This window comes from Pan paniscus, chromosome 9 (genome assembly GCF_029289425.2).
Source record: "Pan paniscus chromosome 9, NHGRI_mPanPan1-v2.0_pri, whole genome shotgun sequence".
In the NCBI taxonomy this organism is placed as follows: Eukaryota; Metazoa; Chordata; class Mammalia; order Primates; family Hominidae; genus Pan; species Pan paniscus.
The window spans coordinates 8,083,576-8,104,238 of record NC_073258.2 but is presented as its reverse complement, the minus strand read 5'-3'; the positions used below and the strand labels follow the sequence as shown (position 1 = coordinate 8,104,238).

The 20,663-nt window shown below is 39.9% G+C and overlaps 1 protein-coding gene across 21 annotated transcripts in view; it reads left to right on the top strand.

Annotated features, from left to right (window-relative positions):
- Positions 1–20,628, top strand: part of TRIM5 (tripartite motif containing 5) — a 40,303-nt gene extending 19,675 nt beyond the window's left edge. For 7 of the 21 annotated variants that reach the window (XM_008972434.5, XM_055094043.2, XM_055094042.2 and 4 more), the window contains one exon: positions 36–1,877. In XM_008972434.5, coding sequence (XP_008970682.1) covers positions 36–622 — 587 coding nt within the window. In that variant the 3' untranslated portion in view covers positions 623–1,877. Of the gene's footprint in view, positions 1–35; positions 1,878–6,066; positions 6,696–19,313 lie in introns of those variants that run through there. The other 14 variants (XM_057299075.2, XM_063608335.1, XM_063608334.1 and 11 more) reach the window with 7 other exon arrangements.
- The last annotated feature ends 35 nt before the right edge of the window (positions 20,629–20,663 follow it).

Genomic DNA, 20,663 nt, shown 5'->3' with positions numbered 1-20,663 from the left:
TATATCCCTTAGCTGACCTGTTAATTTTTCTACAGTTGATGTGACAGTGGCTCCAAACAACATTTCATGTGCTGTCATTTCTGAAGATATGAGACAAGTGAGCTCTCCGAAACCACAGATAATATATGGGGCACGAGGGACAAGATATCAGACATTTATGAATTTCAATTATTGTACTGGCATCCTGGGCTCTCAAAGTATCACATCAGGGAAACATTACTGGGAGGTAGACGTGTCCAAGAAAAGTGCTTGGATCCTGGGGGTATGTGCTGGCTTCCAACCTGATGCAATGTGTAATATTGAAAAAAATGAAAATTATCAACCTAAATATGGCTACTGGGTTATAGGGTTAGAGGAAGGAGTTAAATGTAGTGCTTTCCAGGATGGTTCCTTCCATACTCCTTCTGCTCCTTTCATTGTGCCCCTCTCTGTGATTATTTGTCCTGATCGTGTTGGAGTTTTCCTAGACTATGAGGCTTGCACTGTCTCATTCTTCAATATCACAAACCATGGATCTCTCATCTATAAGTTTTCTCACTGTTCTTTTTCTCAGCCTGTATTTCCATATTTAAATCCTAGAAAATGTGGAGTCCCCATGACTCTGTGCTCACCAAGCTCTTGAACCTTCTTACACACTCAGCCCCTTCTGTACAGCACCTCTTGTCCAGGTGCATCTCATACACCTGAACTCATTTGCATCATTTTAACCATCTTTTCCTTGCTGTCTCCCTTCTTTCTATTTGAACGTCCTTCACTCATCAGTAAAATGTAATAATTGCCTTGTGCCATATTGTCCCCAATATTTTATTGACATTTGATAGCAATTTTTTTCATCATTTTCCGTACTCCTAAGGAAAACTGACCTATACCTCATAAAATGAGACCACTATTTAGGTATTACTTCTGCCAGATATTTATCACCCAATTGCCTCTGACACTGACTGAGAAGATGAAGAAAAGCTTTTCAACAGCCTTTCTATATCATCGTGTGATAATTGTTCACCAATGAATGAGTCCTTAGCCCTGTGTCAGTTTACCCTCGATGCCCTTATTTGTGAGTTAAAGAGAAATTATCATAAATGGTATACTTTTAAGTATAGAGGTTTTGTATCTAGAGGGTCTGAGTTCAACTCCTGTCTCTCCATATACTAGCAGTGTAACTGTGAATAACATACTTAAATGGCTGTGCTTATTTCCTTTTCTTTTCTTTTTTTTTTCTTTTTTTTTTTTTTGAGATGAAGTTTTGCTCTTGTTCCCCAGGCTGGAGTGCAATGGCACGATCTCGGTTCACTGCAACCTCCACCTCTCAGATTCAAGCAATTCTCCTGCCTCAGCCTCCCAAGTAGCTGGGATTACAGGTGCCCACCACCACCCCTGGCTAAATTTGTATTTTCAGTAGAGACGGGGTTTCCCCATGTTGGTTAGGCTCGTCTAGAACTTCTGACCTCAGGCGATCCGCCCGCCTCTGCCTCCCAAAGTGCTGGGATTACAGGCGTGAGCCACGGCACCCAGCCTGTGCTTATTTTCTTAAAATAATTTTTGTATTAAAAACTTCACATTAAATAAGTGCTAATGTTTTATTGCATAGTAGGGTGACTAGAGTTAACAATAACCTATTGCATATATTTTGAAATAGCTAGAAGAGAGGATTTTGAAAGTTCTCAACACAAAGAAATGACACGTATTTGAGGTGATGGATATGCTAATTACCCTGGTTTGGTTATTACACAATGTATACATGTATCAAAACATCACACTGTACCACATAAATATGTACATTTATTATTTGTCAATTAAAAGCAAAATAAAACAAAAAACCTTCAAATAATACTTTGGATCATTGTGAAAAAATAAATTCCTGAAGTATAAAGCATCTATCTAAGTGTCTCGATCTAATAAGTACTTGTTCTACAAATTATTGAAAAACATAAACTCTGTTAATGTCTCATGGAACAGGTTGTGCCTTCAGGGAAACTAGGATTGGATTTACTAAATTCTCATTTTTTAGATCTCAGATACTACTGTCAAAATGACTTCAATTCTGCCTTCTATACATAATACACACATATATTTAGGATTTTATTATAATTCTAGTGTTGCTACATATTAGTCTTTATCAAACAAACTGAATTATGTGGGAATCAGTTTATTAATTGTAAAAAATAATTATAATAAAATTAGCTGATGTAGTTTTTTAAAAGTTTAACAGAGTTTTTTAAATAACTTCACTCATTTCTAGCACGTAAGTGGTAATCCATTATGGTGTTGGGCTTTTTTGTTTGTTTGTTTGTTTTGAGACAGGGTTTGTCTCTGTCACCCAAGCTGGAGTGCAATGGCACGATCTCGGCTCACTGCAACCTCCATCTCCAGGGTTCATCCTCCCACCTCAGCCTCCTGAGTAGCTGGGACTACAGTCACGCACCACCACGCCCTGGTTATTTTTTGTATTTTTGGTAGAGACGGGGTTTCACTATGTTGCCCAGGCTGGTCCCGAAGCCCTGGGCTCAAGCGATCTGCCCACTTTACCTCCCAAAGTGCTAGGATTATAGGTGTGAGCCACCATGCCCGGCCTCATTATGGTGTCTATTAATTTTTGGTTCCCTCTCACTGTGACTGAAAGGAATAATTTTTAACAATATGTAATAGTTCTTTTCAAAATTATCTTTCTCCCTTCGTTTGAAGAAGTATAAGAACTAAATTAAAAATCACAGATTTTTCTTGTAGAAAGTTTTAAAATAAGTGTTTATAAATGGGAAAAAAATCTTTGTTCTTAATTTCATAGCTGCCTAGTCTTAAGCTGTTTTGAGTATTTCTGAGTACTCTAATTTCATTGTAAATTTTTCCTGTTTGCCAAGTAGTAAAAACGTATTTTGCACAGTGATGCAGATAAAGTCAGAAGTACATGTGGCATTTCTCAACAATGGTATCGATAAGTGAATTGTGAGCCCAGGTTAGCCTGACTCTTTTCATTAAAGTAACAAAGGCATGGTAATTTTCATAAATGACAAAAAAATACTTGTTCTCCTTGTTCAGTGAGGAGAATTATTTTTGCAACGGATGTTTATGAAGGGCATGGTAGGATCCCTATGTCTATTGGCATTTTTATTTCCAACTCTTTCCCAAGTTTTGAGCTGAAGTTTTTGTTTTGTTTTAATGGTCTACCTCATCAAATAGTCTCTGCTCTTCAACCTGCTTCGCCACAGAAATTTTAAGGTCTCTATCTTTGTGGTAACTTTAGTCAGAGAAGGGATTCCAAGGTGAATATTTTCAGTAACTATGTGTGTGCACACATCTCTACCTCAGCACCATCCAGGGAAACCGAGGAGGTTGATGCTATAAATTTTCCCTTTTACCTCTGCTTTCCTGTCACCCAATGCTATGAAGATTGAGGCTTTCACTCACTGGGAACAGTCTGGACTAGCTTGAATTATTGGCAAGTGACTCTCCAGGGACATTAATGCCTTTTCATTTCCTGGAAAGCCAAGTCCCACAGCTCAGGATGAAGTACCCATTTACACAACAATAAAGACCTGAATTTGTATATACAACAGAAAAGATCTGCACACTGAAGGATTTTTTTCAAACAGATGCTCCTGGCCCTAGTAATGAATCTCTCCGCTGAAAAGAATATGCAGCTTATGAATTGCTCTGAGCTACACTCCGTCTTCTCAGTAAAAGGCTGAAGAAGGCAACCTGTGCTCAAAAAGGCTAATGGACATCAACTGTGGATTTTCTCTCTGCCTATGTATCAGTTCTAGGATGTTCCCTCCCCATCACTTCTGAACCTCTGAGTAACAATTATGTCATCTTCTATTCTGAGACTTCAGATCTATGCTGGGCCATTAATTAGGCATATCTGGCTAGAATTTTGGTACAATCTGGGGAGAAGCACAGAGAAAAGAGGTTGTAAAAAAAAACAGGGATTGCTTGAAGACTGTTCTGCAGGACACTGAGTAAAGAATGGGAGCAGGCCTCAAGCAGAAACCAGTGGGAGGACAAAGAATACGAAGAAGCAGAATGAGAGTTCGTAGGGGCTAAAGAGAAGGTGCCCTGATGAAGAGCCAATTCTAAGATTCAAAGGGAGAGAAAAGTAAAAGAACGTTTATAGGATGTGTTGGAGGGTTGGGATGGAATAAGCATCGGGCAGAGGAGAGCTCTTTGGAAAAGAGATCTCTTTGGTTTTTTTCTTTGGACATTGCAACCAATACTCCTTCTTGATGCTATACTTGTCACAAGGTAACAATTATGTTCTGAGCTCCTTGATCCCCTTCAGTATCAATAAGATACATAAGTTAAATCTCATAATATGCCTAAACATATATCTAATCTTTTTTTTTTTTTTGAGACGGAGTCTCTCTCTGTCGCCCAGGCTGGAGTGCAGTGGCGCGATTTCGGCTCACTGCAAGCTCCGCCTCCCGGGTTCACGCCATTCTCCTGCCTCAGTCTCCCGAGTAGCTGGCACTACAGGCACCTGCCACCACGCCCAGCTAATTTTTGGTATTTTTAGTAGAGTCAGGGTTTCACCGTGTTAGCCAGGATGGTCCCGATCTCCTGACCTCAAGATCCGCCCGCCTCGGCCTCCGAAAGTGCTGGGATTACAGGCGTGAGCCACTGCGCCCGGCCTATCTAATCTTAATAATATCTTTGTATTAACCACCATACTCCAACACCACCATTATTTTCTTTCTGAATTATGTGGCAGTGCAAAACGTTACAACCACACTGAAAAAAAAAATCCGGCAGTTTGGTAGAGAAAGAAAGCGTAAAATCGATCAATTTAACGTATAGTTAAAGATTGTCTAGAGTGAGCAAAACTGAGGTTCTATTTCCATTAATGAAGGTATATATTCTAATAAAACTGCATGCCCTCACCCACAGATCCAACATTAGAAACCTTGGACAAAATGTAAAAATCAAACCTGAAGGCACTAGAAAGTGACAAGCAATCAGAATATTCAGGGTAACAGACACTTAGAAAAAGACAACAGTATTGGGGGAGTTTCCTGTTTCTGTGGCTTTTCACTTGAAGGCAGACCTCAGTTGTTACTGGGTAGAACACTAAAAACTCAGTTAACAATATATGTACTTGTTGCTTTGAAAAACAAGAATGAGCCGGATGCGGTGGCTTACGCTTGTAATCCCAGCACTTTGGGAGGCTGAGGTGGGCAGATCACAAGGTCAGGATTTCGAGACCAGCTAGGCCAATATGGTGAAACCCCATCTCTACTAAAAACACAAAAATTAGCCGGGCATGGTGGCGGGCGCCTGTAGTCCCAGCTACTCAGGAGGCTGAGGCAGGAGAATCGCTTGAACCCAGGAGGCAGAGGTTGCAGTGAGCCGAGATCTCGCCACTGCACGTCAGCCTGGGCGACAGAGCGAGACTCCGTTTCAAAAAAAAAGAATGATTTGTGCCTGCCATAGCAACTAGAAAATGATGGTAGAGTACCTGTAAAGAAGAGATATAGAGGAATAAATACCAAATTGTATAAACTCTGATCAAGTCTCTAAAGTACATGTTTGAGACAGATGTGAAGCAGCCCAAAATAGGCTAAAGATTTCAGCTGCTGTATGTAGCAGGGAAAAATTAAGAATTTAATTTCAATCAAATTAACTACCTGAAAAAAAAAAAAAAGGCTTCAGAGAATTATACAGAATCCAGAACAGGAGCTTACAAAACAATAAACCCTGGGGATGGTAATGTTTCAGTATGTTCTACGGTCTGTACCATCTAGGCACTCAGTCACTACAGTTTTATTCTTAGTGCAGTTTACTACAGCAAGAATATTTGAATTAAAAGAATATGAATTACAGTTATACATTCTACAGCTTTGAATATACAGTGCTTTACCTGAGTACTTAGAATTTCCATGCAATTCTATAATTATTAGTTGAAGTTATCTTATACCTAAGCTCTAAGCATGTAGAATAATGACCCAGAACAACTTGGCACCTAGCATCTTGAAATGCAATCTGATGGGGAAGACACTCAGTTATAAAGCTCTGCAAATTTGGGCTGACAAAATGAGTTATTAGTGAAATGAGAAAAGTTCCCTTGTTCCTTTGCAGGGCATGCGACAGGGGGAATGGCTCGCTTCAGTGCCCTGCTGCTCAAACCTCTAGGGGAGAATGCAGACGGGCAGGTTGTGGGGCTCTAACCCCACAGCAACCTCTAGGGGTGAGTGTTTACAACTCCTATGGGCCCCGTGGACATGTGTTACACTGTACTCTTTTTTTTTTTTTTTATACTTTAAGTTCTAGGGTACATGTGCACAATGTGCAGGTTTGTTACATATGTATACATGTGCCGTGTTGGTTTGGTGCACCCATTAACTCATCATTTACATTAGGTATTTCTCCTAATACTATCCCTCCCCCAGGTGCCCACCCTACCACAGACCTCAGTGTGTGATGTTCCCCACCCTGTGTCCAAGTGTTCTCATTGTTCAATTCCTACCTACAAGTGAGAACATGCGGTGTTTGGTTTTCTGTCCTTGTGATAGTTTGCTGAGAATGATGGTTTCCAGCTTCATCCATGTCCCTGCAAAGGACAAGAACTCATCCTTTTTTGTAGCTGCATAGTATTCCATGGTGTATAGTGCCACATTTGACCCAGTGATCCCATTACTGGGTATGTGCCCAGAGGATTATAAATCATGCTACTATAAAGACACATGCACACACTGTACTCTTTCTAACAAAACTGCATGTCCTCACCCATAGATCAACATTAGAAACCTTGCACAAAATGTGAAAATCAAGTAAACCTGAAGGCACTAGAAAGTGACAAAAGCAGTCAGAATATTCAGGGTAATAGACACTTAGAAAAATACAACAGTATTGGAGGAGTTTCCTCTTTGCTGCCTGCAAGTGGCTTGTGTTTATCTGCTCTGACCCTCTGCCTTATTGCAAGGACAGAGGGCTTTCTGTATCCCAGGTTCTTGCCTTAACGTATCAGAAAAATTGGATCACACATGGGCTTGGAGAATGAGTGCAAGGTTTTTTATCGAGTGGTAGTAGCTCTCAGCGAGGTGGATGAAGAGGCCAGAAGGAAGATGGAATAGGAAGGTGGATTTCCCTGGAGTTGGGCCACCCAGCAGCCAGGCTCTCCTCTGACAGCCCCGACCAATCTCTGCATCGGTCCGTCGGTCGCTGGCCTTCCAGCATGTGCTGGTGCCTGTTGGTGTGTTCTTCTACCAATTTGCTACTCTTAACATTCAGTTGCTTGTGTCTCTTCCCGCTATAGGCACAGGATGGAGGCATAGCAGGCCAGGGTGATCTTGGAAAATGCAACATTTGGGCACAAAAACAGAAATTCCTGTCCTCACCTAAGTCTGTGGGCCCAGGCCCCAGGAGTGGAGGCTTTGTCAGGGACCATGCCTTTCTCTTTTCAGCACTTCCCTGCACCCCTCTCATATAATTAGCAGCTGTCATTCTGAATGGGAAAAATAAACTTATTTTTCTAAATAAAAGGATTTTGCCAGACATAGTGGCTCAGGCCTGTAATCCCAGCACTTTGGGAGGCCGAGGTTCTCAGATCACTTGAGGTCAGGAGTTAGAGACCAGCCTGGCCAACATGGTGAAACTCCGTCTCTACTAAAAATACAAAAATTTGCCGGGCATGGTGGTGCAGGCCTGTAGTCCCAGCTATTCCGGAATATAATACAATATAATATATATTTATTTATTTATTTTATATTATATTATAAATATATATTATATATAATATATAAATAATATATATAAATGCATTATATATATAAATATTTTATATATATATACACTTTAAGTTCTGGGATACATGTGCAGAACGTGCAGGTTTGTTACAGAGGTATACACGTACCATGGTGGTTTGCTGCACCCATTAACCTGTCATCTAAATTAGGTATTTATCCTAATGTGATCCCTTCCCTAGTCCCCCACCCATCGAAGGCCCTGGTGTGTGATGTTCCCCTCCCTGTGTCCATGTGTTCGCATTGTTCAACTCCCACTTATAAGTGAGAACATGCAGTGTTTGGTTTTCTGTTCCTGTGTTAGTTTGCTCAGAATGATGGTTTCCAGCTTCATCCATGTCCCTGCAAAGGACATGAACTCATCCTTTTTTGTAGCTGCATAGTATTCCATGATGTATATGTGCCACATTTTCTTTATCCAGTCTATCTTTGATAGGCATTTGGGTTGGTTCCAAATCTTTGCTATTGTGAATAGTGCTGCAATAAACATATGTGTGCATGTGTCTTTGTAGTAGAATGATTTACAATCCTTTGAGTATATACCCAGTAATGGGATTACTGTGTCAAATGGTATTTCTGGTTCTAGATACTTGAGGAATCGCCACACTATCTTCCACAATGGTCGAACCAATTTATACTCCCACCTACAGTGTAAAAGTGTTCCTATTTCTCCACATCATCTCCAGCATCTGTTGTTTCCTGACTTTTTAATGATCGCCATTCTAACTGGAGTGAGATGGTATCTCATTGTGGTTTTGATTTGCATTTCTCTAGTGACCAGTGATGATGGGTTTTTTTTCAAATGTTTGTTGGCCACATAAATGTCTTCTTTTAAGAAGTGTCTGTTCATGGCCTGGCATAGTGGCTCACGCCTATAATCCCAGTACTTTGGGAGGCCGAGGTGGGCGGATCACCTAAGGTTGGGAGTTCGAGACCAGCCTGACCAACATGGAGAAACTCCATCTCTACTAAAAATACAAAACTAGCCGGGCATGGTGGTGCATGCCTGTAATCCCAGCTACTTGGGAGGCTGAGGCAGGAAGAATTGCTTGAACCTGGGAGGCAGAGGTTGCAGTAAGCCAAGATCACACCACTGCACTCTGGTGTGGGCAACAAGAGCAAAACTCTGTCTCAAAAAAAAAAAAAAAAGTGTCTGTTCATATCCTTCGCTCACTTTTTGATGGGGTTGTTTTTTTCTTGTAAATTTGTTTAAGTTTTTTGTAGATTCTGGATTTTAGCCCTTTGTCAGATAGATAGATTGCAAAAATGTTCTCTCATTCTGTAGGTTGCCTGTTCACTCTGATGATAGTTTCTTTTGCTGTGCAGAAACGCTTTTGTTTAATTAGATCCCATTTGTCAGTTTTGGCTTTTGTTGCCATTGCTTTTGGTGTTTTAGTCATGAAGTCTTTGCCCATGCCTATGTCCTGAATGGTATTGCCTAGGTTTTCTTCTAGGATTTGTATGGTTTTAGGTCTTATGTTTAAGTCTTTAATCCATCTTGAGTTAATTTTTCTATAAGGTATAAGGAAGGGGTCCAGTTTCAGTTTTCTGCATATGGCTAGCCAGTTTTCCCAACACCATTTATTAAATAGAGAATCCTTTCCCCATTGCTTTTGTCAGGTTTGTCAAAGATCAGATGGTTGTAGATGTGTGGCATTATTTCTGAGGCCTCTGCTCTGTAGATATATAGACCAATGGAAGTTTGCTCATTTTTACACAATTAATTAAAATGTAGCACTGAATGATTTTATATGTCCTGCACATACTTTTGTGCCTGGTTATCTATCTTATTCTTTTTTTGACTGCATATGCCAGATGACGTCACTAAAAACTGATGAAGCCTCCATAACATTGGTTCCTTACTGACGCTGAGGAGCATGGCAATCTTCACACCTTAACCAATGCTATTCATGTAGGATGACCAAGAAATGAATGTTTCTTACAGAAATAATACATATTTTGGCATCTTTTGTTACCCATAGACTAATAAACTAATCCTGGCTTATAAAATCCTTTTTACCTACTTATTTCTATTTGGAGGAACTCAAAATCATATTGGTATAATGATCCACATAACAATTTCAGTTTTTTGGTTGAGTGAAGTTTGCTCTAACAAACAATAAATTCATCATGTTTCTCAAATTAAATGATAATTATTTAAATTGTAGATAAATATTATTCTGGGAGGCAGGAAGTCTTTTTCTTTATTTATCACATACTACTATCATTGAATATTGTTCCCACCCAGCTCTACAACCAATGGTAAGTTTCCTAAAGGCAAAAAAAGGCCATTTCCTTTTTTTTTTTTAGATGGAGTTTCGCTCTTGTTACCCAAGCTGGAGTGCAATGGCGTGATCTCTGCTCACTGCAACCTCCACCTCCCAGGTTCAAGCCATTCTCCTGCCTCAGCCTCCCAAAGTAGCTGGATTACAGGTGCCCGCCACCACGCCCAGATAATTTTTTTGTATTTTTAGTTGAGACCATGTTTCACCATGTTAGCCAGGCTGATCTTGAACTCCTGACCTCAGGTGATCCACCCACCTCAGCCTTCCAAAGTGCTGGGATTACAGGCAGGAGCTACCGTGCCCGGCCAGAAACAGGCCATTTCTTATATTGCAGTCAACATAAATGCTGTGGTACATAATGAAATTCTGCTATTTTTGTGGTATTATTAACATTTAGGTAATCCTTTTTGACAAATTTTAACCTACAATTTTTCACATCTCCATTTTATTCCTGTAGTTTATCTGGATACTTACCTCAATGCATGTGGTTAATCTATCCACAACACAACACTCTAAGCACATTTTTCCTGTGCTGCATAGTGTTTGAAACTAGAAATAGTCAAAAGTGATTGGTACAAACCCACACTCACCCCCATCTGCCACCACCAGCTCCCATGTATGCTGCCCAGGTGTTCGAAGACTAGCATGCCTGGCCCCTGGCACCACCACTGGTACTCACACGTGCTACCCAGGGTCACAAGGAACATCCTGCCTGACATCCCCAGCAAAGCCTTACCATAGCCTCCACTAACAACCACAGCCTAAGCAATTGAGAAATTTGCACTCTACTGATGTTGAATACAGCCAAATAAATTACATGAACACTATACCACTGTGCCTACCCAGTCAAAGCCTCAGTACCCTACTCAATCAAAACTGTAGAGTTATCTGAAGCAAAAAGTATTTTTCTATGAAAATCTGTAAAACTGGAAGAAATGACTATTAACCAGATGTGTAGATATCAATGTAAGAACAAAAGAAACAAAAAAAGCAAGAAAACATGATACCTCCAAAGGAACACAATTCTTCAATAAAAGGTTTCAAGGAAAAAATATCTATGAAATGCCTGAAAAATTATTCAAAATCATGATTTTATGGAAACTCAGTGAGATGCAAGACAATACAGGTAGGCAATAAAAAGAAATCAGGAAAACAATTCATGATCTGAATGAGAAATTCAACAAAGAGACAGACACCATAAAAAGAGCCAAACAGAAATGTTAGAACTGAAGAACTCAAGGAATGAAATAAAAAAATATACACTCTAGAGCATTAACAATAGACTAAATCAAGCAGAAGAAATAATTTCTGAATTGACACAGGTCTTTTAAAGTAATTTACTCAGATAACAAAAACAAAAAACAATACTAAAAATAAAGACTACAGGACATATGGAACTGTATTAAATAAAACAGTTTTAGCAGGGCGTGGTGGCTCACACCTGTAATCCCCACACTTTGGGAGGCCGAGGCAGGTGGATCACGATGTCAGGAGTTCGAGACCAGCCTGACCAACACGGTAAAAACCCCGTCTCTACCAAAAATACAAAAATTAGTCGGGCATGGTGGTGCGCACTTGTAATCCCAGCCACTCAGGAGGCTGAGGCAGGAGAATCGCTTGAACCCAGGAGGCGGATGTTGCAGTGAGTCGAGATCACTCCACTGCACTCCAGCCTGGGTGATAGAGCAAGACTCCATCTCAAAAAAAAAAAAAAAGGGAAAAAACAGTTTGCCATTTTGGAAATTCCAGAAGGAGGATAGATGAGAGAAAGCAAGGAAAATCTATTTAATGAAATAATTGATGAAAAATTCCCAAGTCTTGCAACAGATATAGATATCCAGATATAGGAAGCCCAAGGACTAACACATATGTTCAACCCAAAAAGTCTTCTTCAAGGCACATTAGATTCAAACTATCAGGAGTGCAATCCCATTCACAACAGCCACAAAAAGAAGAAAATACCTAGGAATACAGTTACGCAGGGAGATGAAGGATATCTACAATGAGAATTTGAAAACACTGCTCAAAGAAATCAGAGATGGCTGGGTACAGTGGCTCATGCCTGTAATCCCAGCACTTTGGGAGGCTGAGGCGGGCAGATCACAAGGTCAGGAGATCGAGACCATCCTGGCTAACATGGTGAAATCTCGTCCCTACCAAAAATACAAAAAATTAGCCGGGTATGGTGGTGGGCACCTGTAGTCCCAGCTACTTGAGAGGCTGAGGCAGGAGAATGGCATGAACCCAGGAGGCTGGAGCTTGCAGTGAGCTGAGATCACGCCACTGTACTTCAGCCTAGGCAACAGAGCGAGACTCTGCCTCAAAAAAAAAAAAAAAAAAAAAGAGAAAAAGAAATCAGAGATTAACAAAACAAATGGAAAAACATTCTATGCTCATGGATTGGAAGAATCAATATTGGTAAAATGGCCATACTACCCAAAGCACTTTACAAATTCAGTGCTATTCCTATCAAACTACCAAGGACATTCTTCACAGGACTAGAAAAAAACTATTCTAAAATTCATATGAAATAAAAAAAGGAACCCAAATAGCCAAGGAATTAGAATGCAAAAAGAACAAAGCTGGAGGCATCAATTACCTGACTTCAAACCATACTACAAAGCTACAGTAACCAAAACAGTATGGTACTGGTTTAAAAGCAGACATATAGACTGATGGAATAGAACACAGAGCCCGGAAATAATGCTACAAGCCTGCAACCATCTGATCTTAAACCAAGTTGACAAAAGCAAGAAATGGAAAAAGGACCCCTTATTCAATGAATGGGCTGAGATACCTCGCTTGCCATATGCAGAAGATTGAAACTGGACCCCTTCCTTATATCATATACAAAAGTCAACTCAAGATGGATTAAAGAATTAAATATAAAACCTAAAACTTATAAAAACCCTGGAAGATTACCTAGGTAATACCATTCTGGACACAGGCCCTGGCAAAGATGTCATGACAAAGACTCCAAAAGTAATTGCAACAAAAACAAATGTTGACAAATGGGATCTAATTAAACTAAAGAGCCTCTGCACAGCAAAACAAAAACAAAAACAAAAAACGGAGAAAATACACAACCTACAAAATGGGAGAAAATATTTGTAAATGATCCACCTGACAAACGGTTAATTATAGGTTCTATAAGTAACTTCAATAAATTTACAAGCAGAAAACAAACAACCCCATTAAAATATGGGCACAGAACATGAACAGACACTTCTCAAAAGAAGACATACACGTGGCCAACAAGCATGTGAAAAAATGCTCAACATCACTAGTCATTAGAGAAATGAATATCAAAACCATAATGAGATACCATCTCCCACCAGTCTAAATGGCTATTATTAAAAAGTAAAAAAATAATAGATGCTGGTGAGGTTGCAGAGAAAAGAGAATGCTTACACACTACTGGTGGGCATGTAAATTAGTTTAGCCACTGTGGAAAGCAGTTTGGCAATTTCTCAAAGTACTCAAAGCAGAATTACCATTAGACCCAGCAATCCCATTACTGGGTATATACACAAAGGAATATAAATCATTCTACCATAAAGACACATGCACATGTACATTCATCACAGCACCATTCACAATAACAAATACATGGAAACAACCTAAATGGCCATCAGTGATAGACTAGATAAAGGAAATGTGGTACCTATACACCATGGAATGCTAGATGTTCTTACTTATAAGTGGAAGCAAAACATTGAGTAGATATAGATACAAAGAAGGGAACAACAGACATCGGGGCCTACTTGAGGGTGGAGGTTTAGAGGAGGGTAAGAATTGAAAAACTACCTACTGGGTACTATGCTTATTACCCAGGTGATGAAACAATCTGTACACCAAATCCCAAAGCACACAGTTTACTTATATAAGAAATCTGCACATGTACCCCTGAACCTAAATTAATTAAAAAACTGCAGGGATCTTCTCAGTGAAATTTCCAGGGATCCGGTGGTGTGAGGTGTATGGAAATATCCCTTTTAAAGTGAAAAGGAAATTGTTGCATCTGGCCATGCCTACAACCAAAAGAGAGGCACAAGACCTAGTGAGCCTCTTTGGATTTTGGAGGCAACATGTTCCTCATTTTGAGGTGTCACTCCAGTCCATTTACTAAGTTACTTGAAAAGAGTAAGATTTGAGTGGAAGCTGGAATAAGATAATGCTCTGCAGTTGATACAGGCGTTGCTAAATCTGCCCTGCCACTGGGACCATATATCAAGCCAATACAATGGTGCTTGAAATGTCTGTGGCAGATAAGGAAGATTTTGGAGTATTTGGCAGGACCCTGTAGGTGCTGTCTTCTGTAGATACCTACTATCTTTTTCAAGGAACAGCTTTTGGCTTTCTATTGAGCCTTGGTGAAGACTGAACATTGAACTATGGACCACGAAGTTACTATGTGACCCTACCTGGCCATCATGAACTAGGTATTAGCTGATCCATCAAAGAACAAATTTGGATGTGCACAGTAGCGCTCCAACAAAAAACGGAAGTGTTATCTACATGATTGGCCATAAGCAGGCCCTAAAACAAAATACAAGTCACACAAAGAAGTGGCTTAAATGTGCATGGTCTTCACTTCTGCTGCACTATCTACTCTCACCCAGCCTGCAGGTATGTCCTCATGGAAAATTATCTACAATCAGTTGATGAAGAAAGAAAAAACTCAGATCCAGTTTACAGATGGTTCTGTACGATATGAAGGTATCACCTGGAGGAGACAGCTACAGCACTAAAGCTTTTTTCTGGGATATCCCTGAAGTACCCCGTGAAGGAAAGCCCTCCCAATAGGCAGAACTTTAAAAAGTAATGCAACCAATTGTTCATATTGCTTAGAAAGAGAAATAGCCAGATGTATGTTATATACTGAATCACGGGCAATGGCCAATGGTTTGAATAGATGGTGAAGGAATTGGGAAGCTACCTAGTTGCACATTGACTACATACTGCATTCATCATGGAAAAGTCAGCATTTTCTCCTCACTGGAATAGACATTTACTCTGGATACAGATTTGCTTTATATACACACAACGTTTCTCCAAGAACTACCATCCTCAGACTTACAGAATGCCTCATTTTCCACCATGGTATTCCACACAGCATTGATTCCAATCAAGGAACTCACTTCATAGGAAATAAAGTGTAGCAAAGGGCCCATGTTTATGGAATTTACTGAACTTGCTATGTTCCCCATCATCCCGAGCAGCTGGCTTGATAGAAAAGTGGCCCTTACAAGACAAACTAAAAGCACCAGTTAAGTGGCAGTATCTTCCTGGATTGGAGCAAAGTTCTTCAGGAGGGCATATATCCTCTAAATCAGTGTCCAACATATGGTGTTATTTTTCCCATGACTAGGATTCATGGGACTATAAATCAAGGGGTGGATAGGGGAGAGATACCACTCACTACTATTCCTAGTGCTCCACTAGCAAATTTTGCCTTCTACTTCTGCAACATTACGCTTTGCTGCCTTAGCGATCTTAGTTCCAAAAGGAAGAATGCTTTCACCAGTAGACATGACAATGATTTCACTGAACTAGAAGTTAAGACAGCCACCCAGCCACTTTGGGTGCTCATGCCTCTGAACCAACAGGCAAAGACAGGAATTACTGTACTTGCTAGGATGATTAACCCTGACTATCAAGGACACTTAGAACAACTACTCCACAATGTAGGTTAAGAAAATGTATGTCTGGAGATCCCTTAGGGTATCTCTTAGTATTATTGTGCCCTGTGATTAAAGTCAATAAAAAAAGACAACAACTCATCTCAGGCAAGATGACGAATGGCCAAGCCCCTTCAGAAATGAAAGTTTGGGTCACTCCATCAGGTAAAAATCGCTATCACTCAAGGTGCTTGCTGAGAGTAAAGAGAATATGGAATGGTTAGTGGAAGAAGGGGTACGATGAATAGATATTGGTAACATTTTATAGATAATCTGGTATAAGAAAACAGTGTGGTTGGTGTTACATAATAGACATCCTGAATTGCTGGTCCTCGTGGCTCCTTCACTACTGAATATATTAAACTGCATTTAAGTGAAAACTGAGTAAAAATAGAGAGTTGGAAATCAAGTACAGATATGTATATGTTGATCTTAAGGAAATGAATGAGGTCAGTTACAGTTTATATCTAAAATGAAGAGAGGGGCTTGAGAAACAAACACCTATACTTGTTTAGTACACTTGTTTGCTTATACTCTCAGCAAAGCCATGTAAACTTCTTGAGGACTTTTTATTTATTTTTGATTCTTTGAATCCTGGCATAATATCTGACAAATAATTTTGCAAATTTGTTGAATAAATCAAAGAAACACTAATTATTTAACGTTTTAAAACATTTCATGGGGAGTCATACATGTTTGGAGAAAAATAATTGTAGGTCTCTTCTTTTCCTTATAAACACGTCCCATCTGCAGATACCAAAAGCCTCTTCCACAAGGGTGAAAACTGTTTCTACTTTTTAGAGAACTTGACAGCCTCACATGACTCTACTGGAATGATTGCTCTGGGTCTTATGCTTATTTTTTTTGTCTTTCACACTGGCCCTATCTCCATTCTCAGCACCTCAGGGACTGGGGGAAATGTGATGAAGCCTCATGTGTGAGGAGAAGCTGTTATTTATTTTATTTTATTTATTTATTTATTTTTTGAGACGGAGTCTCCCTCTGTCGCCCAGGCTGGAGTGCAGTGGCGCGATCTCGGCTCACTGCAACCTCCACCTCCCAGGTTCACGCTATTCTCCCGCCTCAGCCAACTGAGTAGCTGGGATTACAGGCACCCACCACCATGCCCGGCTAATTTTTTGTATTTTTAGTAGAGATGGGGTTTCTCCGTGTTAGCCAGGATGGTCTCGATCTCCTGACCTCGTGATCCACCTGCCTCGGCCTCCCAAAGTGCTGGGATTACAGGTGTAAGCCACCGCGCCTGGCCCCGAAGCTGTTATTTCTTAATTTATGTTTTCTTTCTTCTTCCTAGAATGTGGATGGCATCATAAAGTGGTATATGTGGGAGAACAGAGATTGTCCTTTTGTGTTGTGAGAAAAGATGTGTAGCCATTAGAATTGCCCGGGGTTCAATCAGAATAAAACATCTCCCAGGACAGGAAATTTAGATATAATAGTATTGTAAATTTCTGGTCACAATTCAGGGTTTGAGCGTTCTAAAACTACTGAGAATAAATCGCATTCTATGGTATAAAATGTGGGTGGTGGAGAGTCACAGAGTGTGTGGATCAGTAGTGGTTTTAGGGATAAGGTGTTGCAGTATCAGACCCCCGTGACATCACCATTGCATTACCTCCATCTAGCTCTGGTTTTGTATTTAATAGGTGTCTCAGCCGGGTGTGGTGGTTCACGCTTATAATCCCAGCACTTTGGGAGGCCAAGGCAGGTGGATCACGAGGTCAGGAGTTCAAAACCAGCCTGGCCAACATAGTGGAATCCCCTCTTTACTAAAAATACAAAAATTAGCCAGGCATGGTGGCGTGCGCCTGTAGTCCTAGCTACTCAGGAGGCTGAGGCAGGAGAACTGCTTGAACCCGGGAGGTGGAGGTTGCAGTGAGCCAAGATCGCACCACTGAACTCCAGCTTGGGTAACAGAGTGAGACTTTGTCTCAAAAAAATGATGTCTCATTTGCTATAACAGAATTATATCTTGTCTGCCAAGCACCCCAAATTTTTCATTCAGACAACTCCTATATATTTATATTTTTCCTGTGGGTATAGAAGAGAACAGATCCTTCCTTGTGATTCTATTTAGATTGAAAAAAAGAGATATGCATTTCTGGAATAGTTTTTTTCCTTGGTGTAAACAATTGATTCATCTCAGTCAGATATTTTAGAAGAGTATGAAAAGGTGACATCTTTGTGTCTAAAATTGTACACCTACTTGACAATATAGAGCTTTTCTAAACACACAAAATTCAGACCACAATTAGTTTGGTATCCATAAAATCCCCTTTGCCAAGTATTGGTAATTTTCCCCAAAAAACATGGAACCTCAGATATTATCTGAGCACTTCTCTAGTGGAAATAGGCTTTGAAGGTCTTAGGCCTCTCCAGACAGGATTCCTCTCCTGATATGTCTCAAACACCCAGGAGCCAGGTTCTGCAACCTCACTGTCTAACCATCTTTCTGGTAACCCACATCCATAGCAATGATGTTTCCACACATTAAATCATTTTGTTAAGGCACCAAAGTTTTTTTGTTTGTTTGTTTTAAAATCCATTATTTCTTCATGTCCTATAAGCTCAAGAAGGTACAGAGGGAGAGATTAATTATTTCATTTTGGAAGGAAGAAACTGTGCTTCTGAGAGGTTAAGACCATCCCATGGTCATACAGAGAGTAAGGGAGAAAGTGGACATGAGTACATTTTGTCTGGTTCTAGGGTCAAGAGTCTGCCCTCTCCCTTCTCAGGGAACAGAGTTCAAGTACATCAATGGGGTGAAATGATAGGAAATCAGTGGTGTCCAAGGGTTACAAAGTCAGAGGTTTGGGAGTCAATTTTTTTTCATTCCTAGGGGTGAGAATTTGACTTAAGCTAAAAACGTTTCCCAAAGAATAAAGGGAAGTGTGTTGAGCTTCTCATATAAGAGGAATGCTTCAAGTGTGTAAAGATGAGAAGAGCTAGAACAACTAGATCTGCAGTAGTCTAGTGGTGGCAGGTGCTAGACAGGGAAGAGAGCAGTTTCTAGGCGTAGATGGAAGAGATAAGGGAGGATGGACATTGTGTGCTGATGATGTGGTCATATTTGATGGAGAATAGCCAAGAGACTGTTCATGCTATTATTCGCAAATTCAGTGCCCTAACATAGTCCCCTCCTCTTTCTCTGTTCTGGAGAAAAAATTGACGTCAGTCTGCCTCCTTTGCATATAGTCAATATTATGAATTTTTATGATTTCAGAGTGGACAGACATCCAGTGCTACTGTGGTAAAATGATATTTCCAGATAAGCTGTGCCTCTGGTGGTTGGAATTCTGGGAAGAAACATGAGGGTGGTTGGTGTATTTGGGGATATGTGTGTGTGTACGTGTGTATATGTATATTTATATAATATACATGTATATTAAAATGTATACATTTGTATGTATTATACATATATAATCTAATATATTTATGTGTATTATACATATGTATATATGTATTATATATAATTATAAATTACACATATGTTATAAATACATACACATATTAATATACATTTAATATACATGTTTTATATATCTATATCTATTTTTATATATATATATATTTATTTATTTATTTATTTATTTTTCCAGAAGACTAGATGTGATGAAGAGAGCAGTTGTCACATCTGGGTAAAAGTCTCATCATCAGGGCAAAGAACAGGTGGGAATGTATCCAGAGAATCAACATACAATGAGCAAAAGTGAAGCTTTTCCTCGACTTGACCCTCATCAAGTCTCCTCTGTCCCCACTCTCTTCTGAAGAAGGAAAGGTAGGCCTGTCTTTTTTTCTTCCTGATTGTAGAAGTACTCTCATTCTATGCACTTGAACACATATAATTTTATAATGTTTACATCATTTTATTATTGTGGTTCTACGGAATTTTCTGCTTCTTCCTGATTGTAAGATTGTTAATTTTAACCTATTCATTTTACAGAGATTTAAAACCTAGCATTGAATTGTATGACAATGTTTCATAATTTTTTGGTGATCTATATAACAAACCACTTTTTTCACACTTTTTTTTTTTTTTTTTGAGACAGAGTTTTGCTCTTGTTGCCCAGGCTGGAGTGCAGTGGTGCAATCTCGGCTCACTGCAACCTCCGCCTCCCAGGTTCAAGCGATTCTCATGCCTTAGCCTCCCAAGTAGGTGGGATTACAGGGGCTCGCCACCACGTCCAGCTAATTTTTGTATTTTTAGTAGAGACAGGGTTTTGCAATTTTGGCCAGGCCAGTCTTGAACTCCTGACCTCGCGTGATCCTCTCTTCTCGGCCTCCCAAAGTGCTGGCTGGGATCCCAAAGTGCTGGCTGGGATTACCGGCATGAGCCAAGGCACCCAGCCTATCGTACTTTTTTATTGTTGTACTAACTTAAATTTTTTTTGTCAAATATAATCACTTTTTTATCCTAACATTAGCAGGAACAGGAACATCTCTGGCAAGAGTGGGAACAATACAGAGACAGGAGGAAGTGCCACACTCTTAAATAACCAGATCTCCCATGAACTCACAGCAAGAATGTATTCATTACCATGGGGATGGTGCTAGGCCCTCCATGAGGCCCCCATGATCCAATCACCTCCCACCAGGCCCCACCTCCAACACTGGGGATTACATTTCAACATGAGATTTGGGCAGGACAAAAATCCCAACTATTTCAAGGATTCTAGTTAATATTGTATTGTATACTGGGAATTTGCTAAGAAAGATTTTAAATGCACTTACCACCACCCGCCCACACACACGGTAACTATATGATACAGTGGATGTATAATTTACTTGGCTGTAGTAATCACTTTACCATGTAAGTGTATATCAAAACATCATAGTATATATATCTTAAATATGTACAATAAAAAAGAAAAAAAACAGTCCCACTCTCAGTATAAAAAGTTCTATAAAACAAAACTAAAATTGGAGTGGTCTTAACAGTGGAGTCTGGG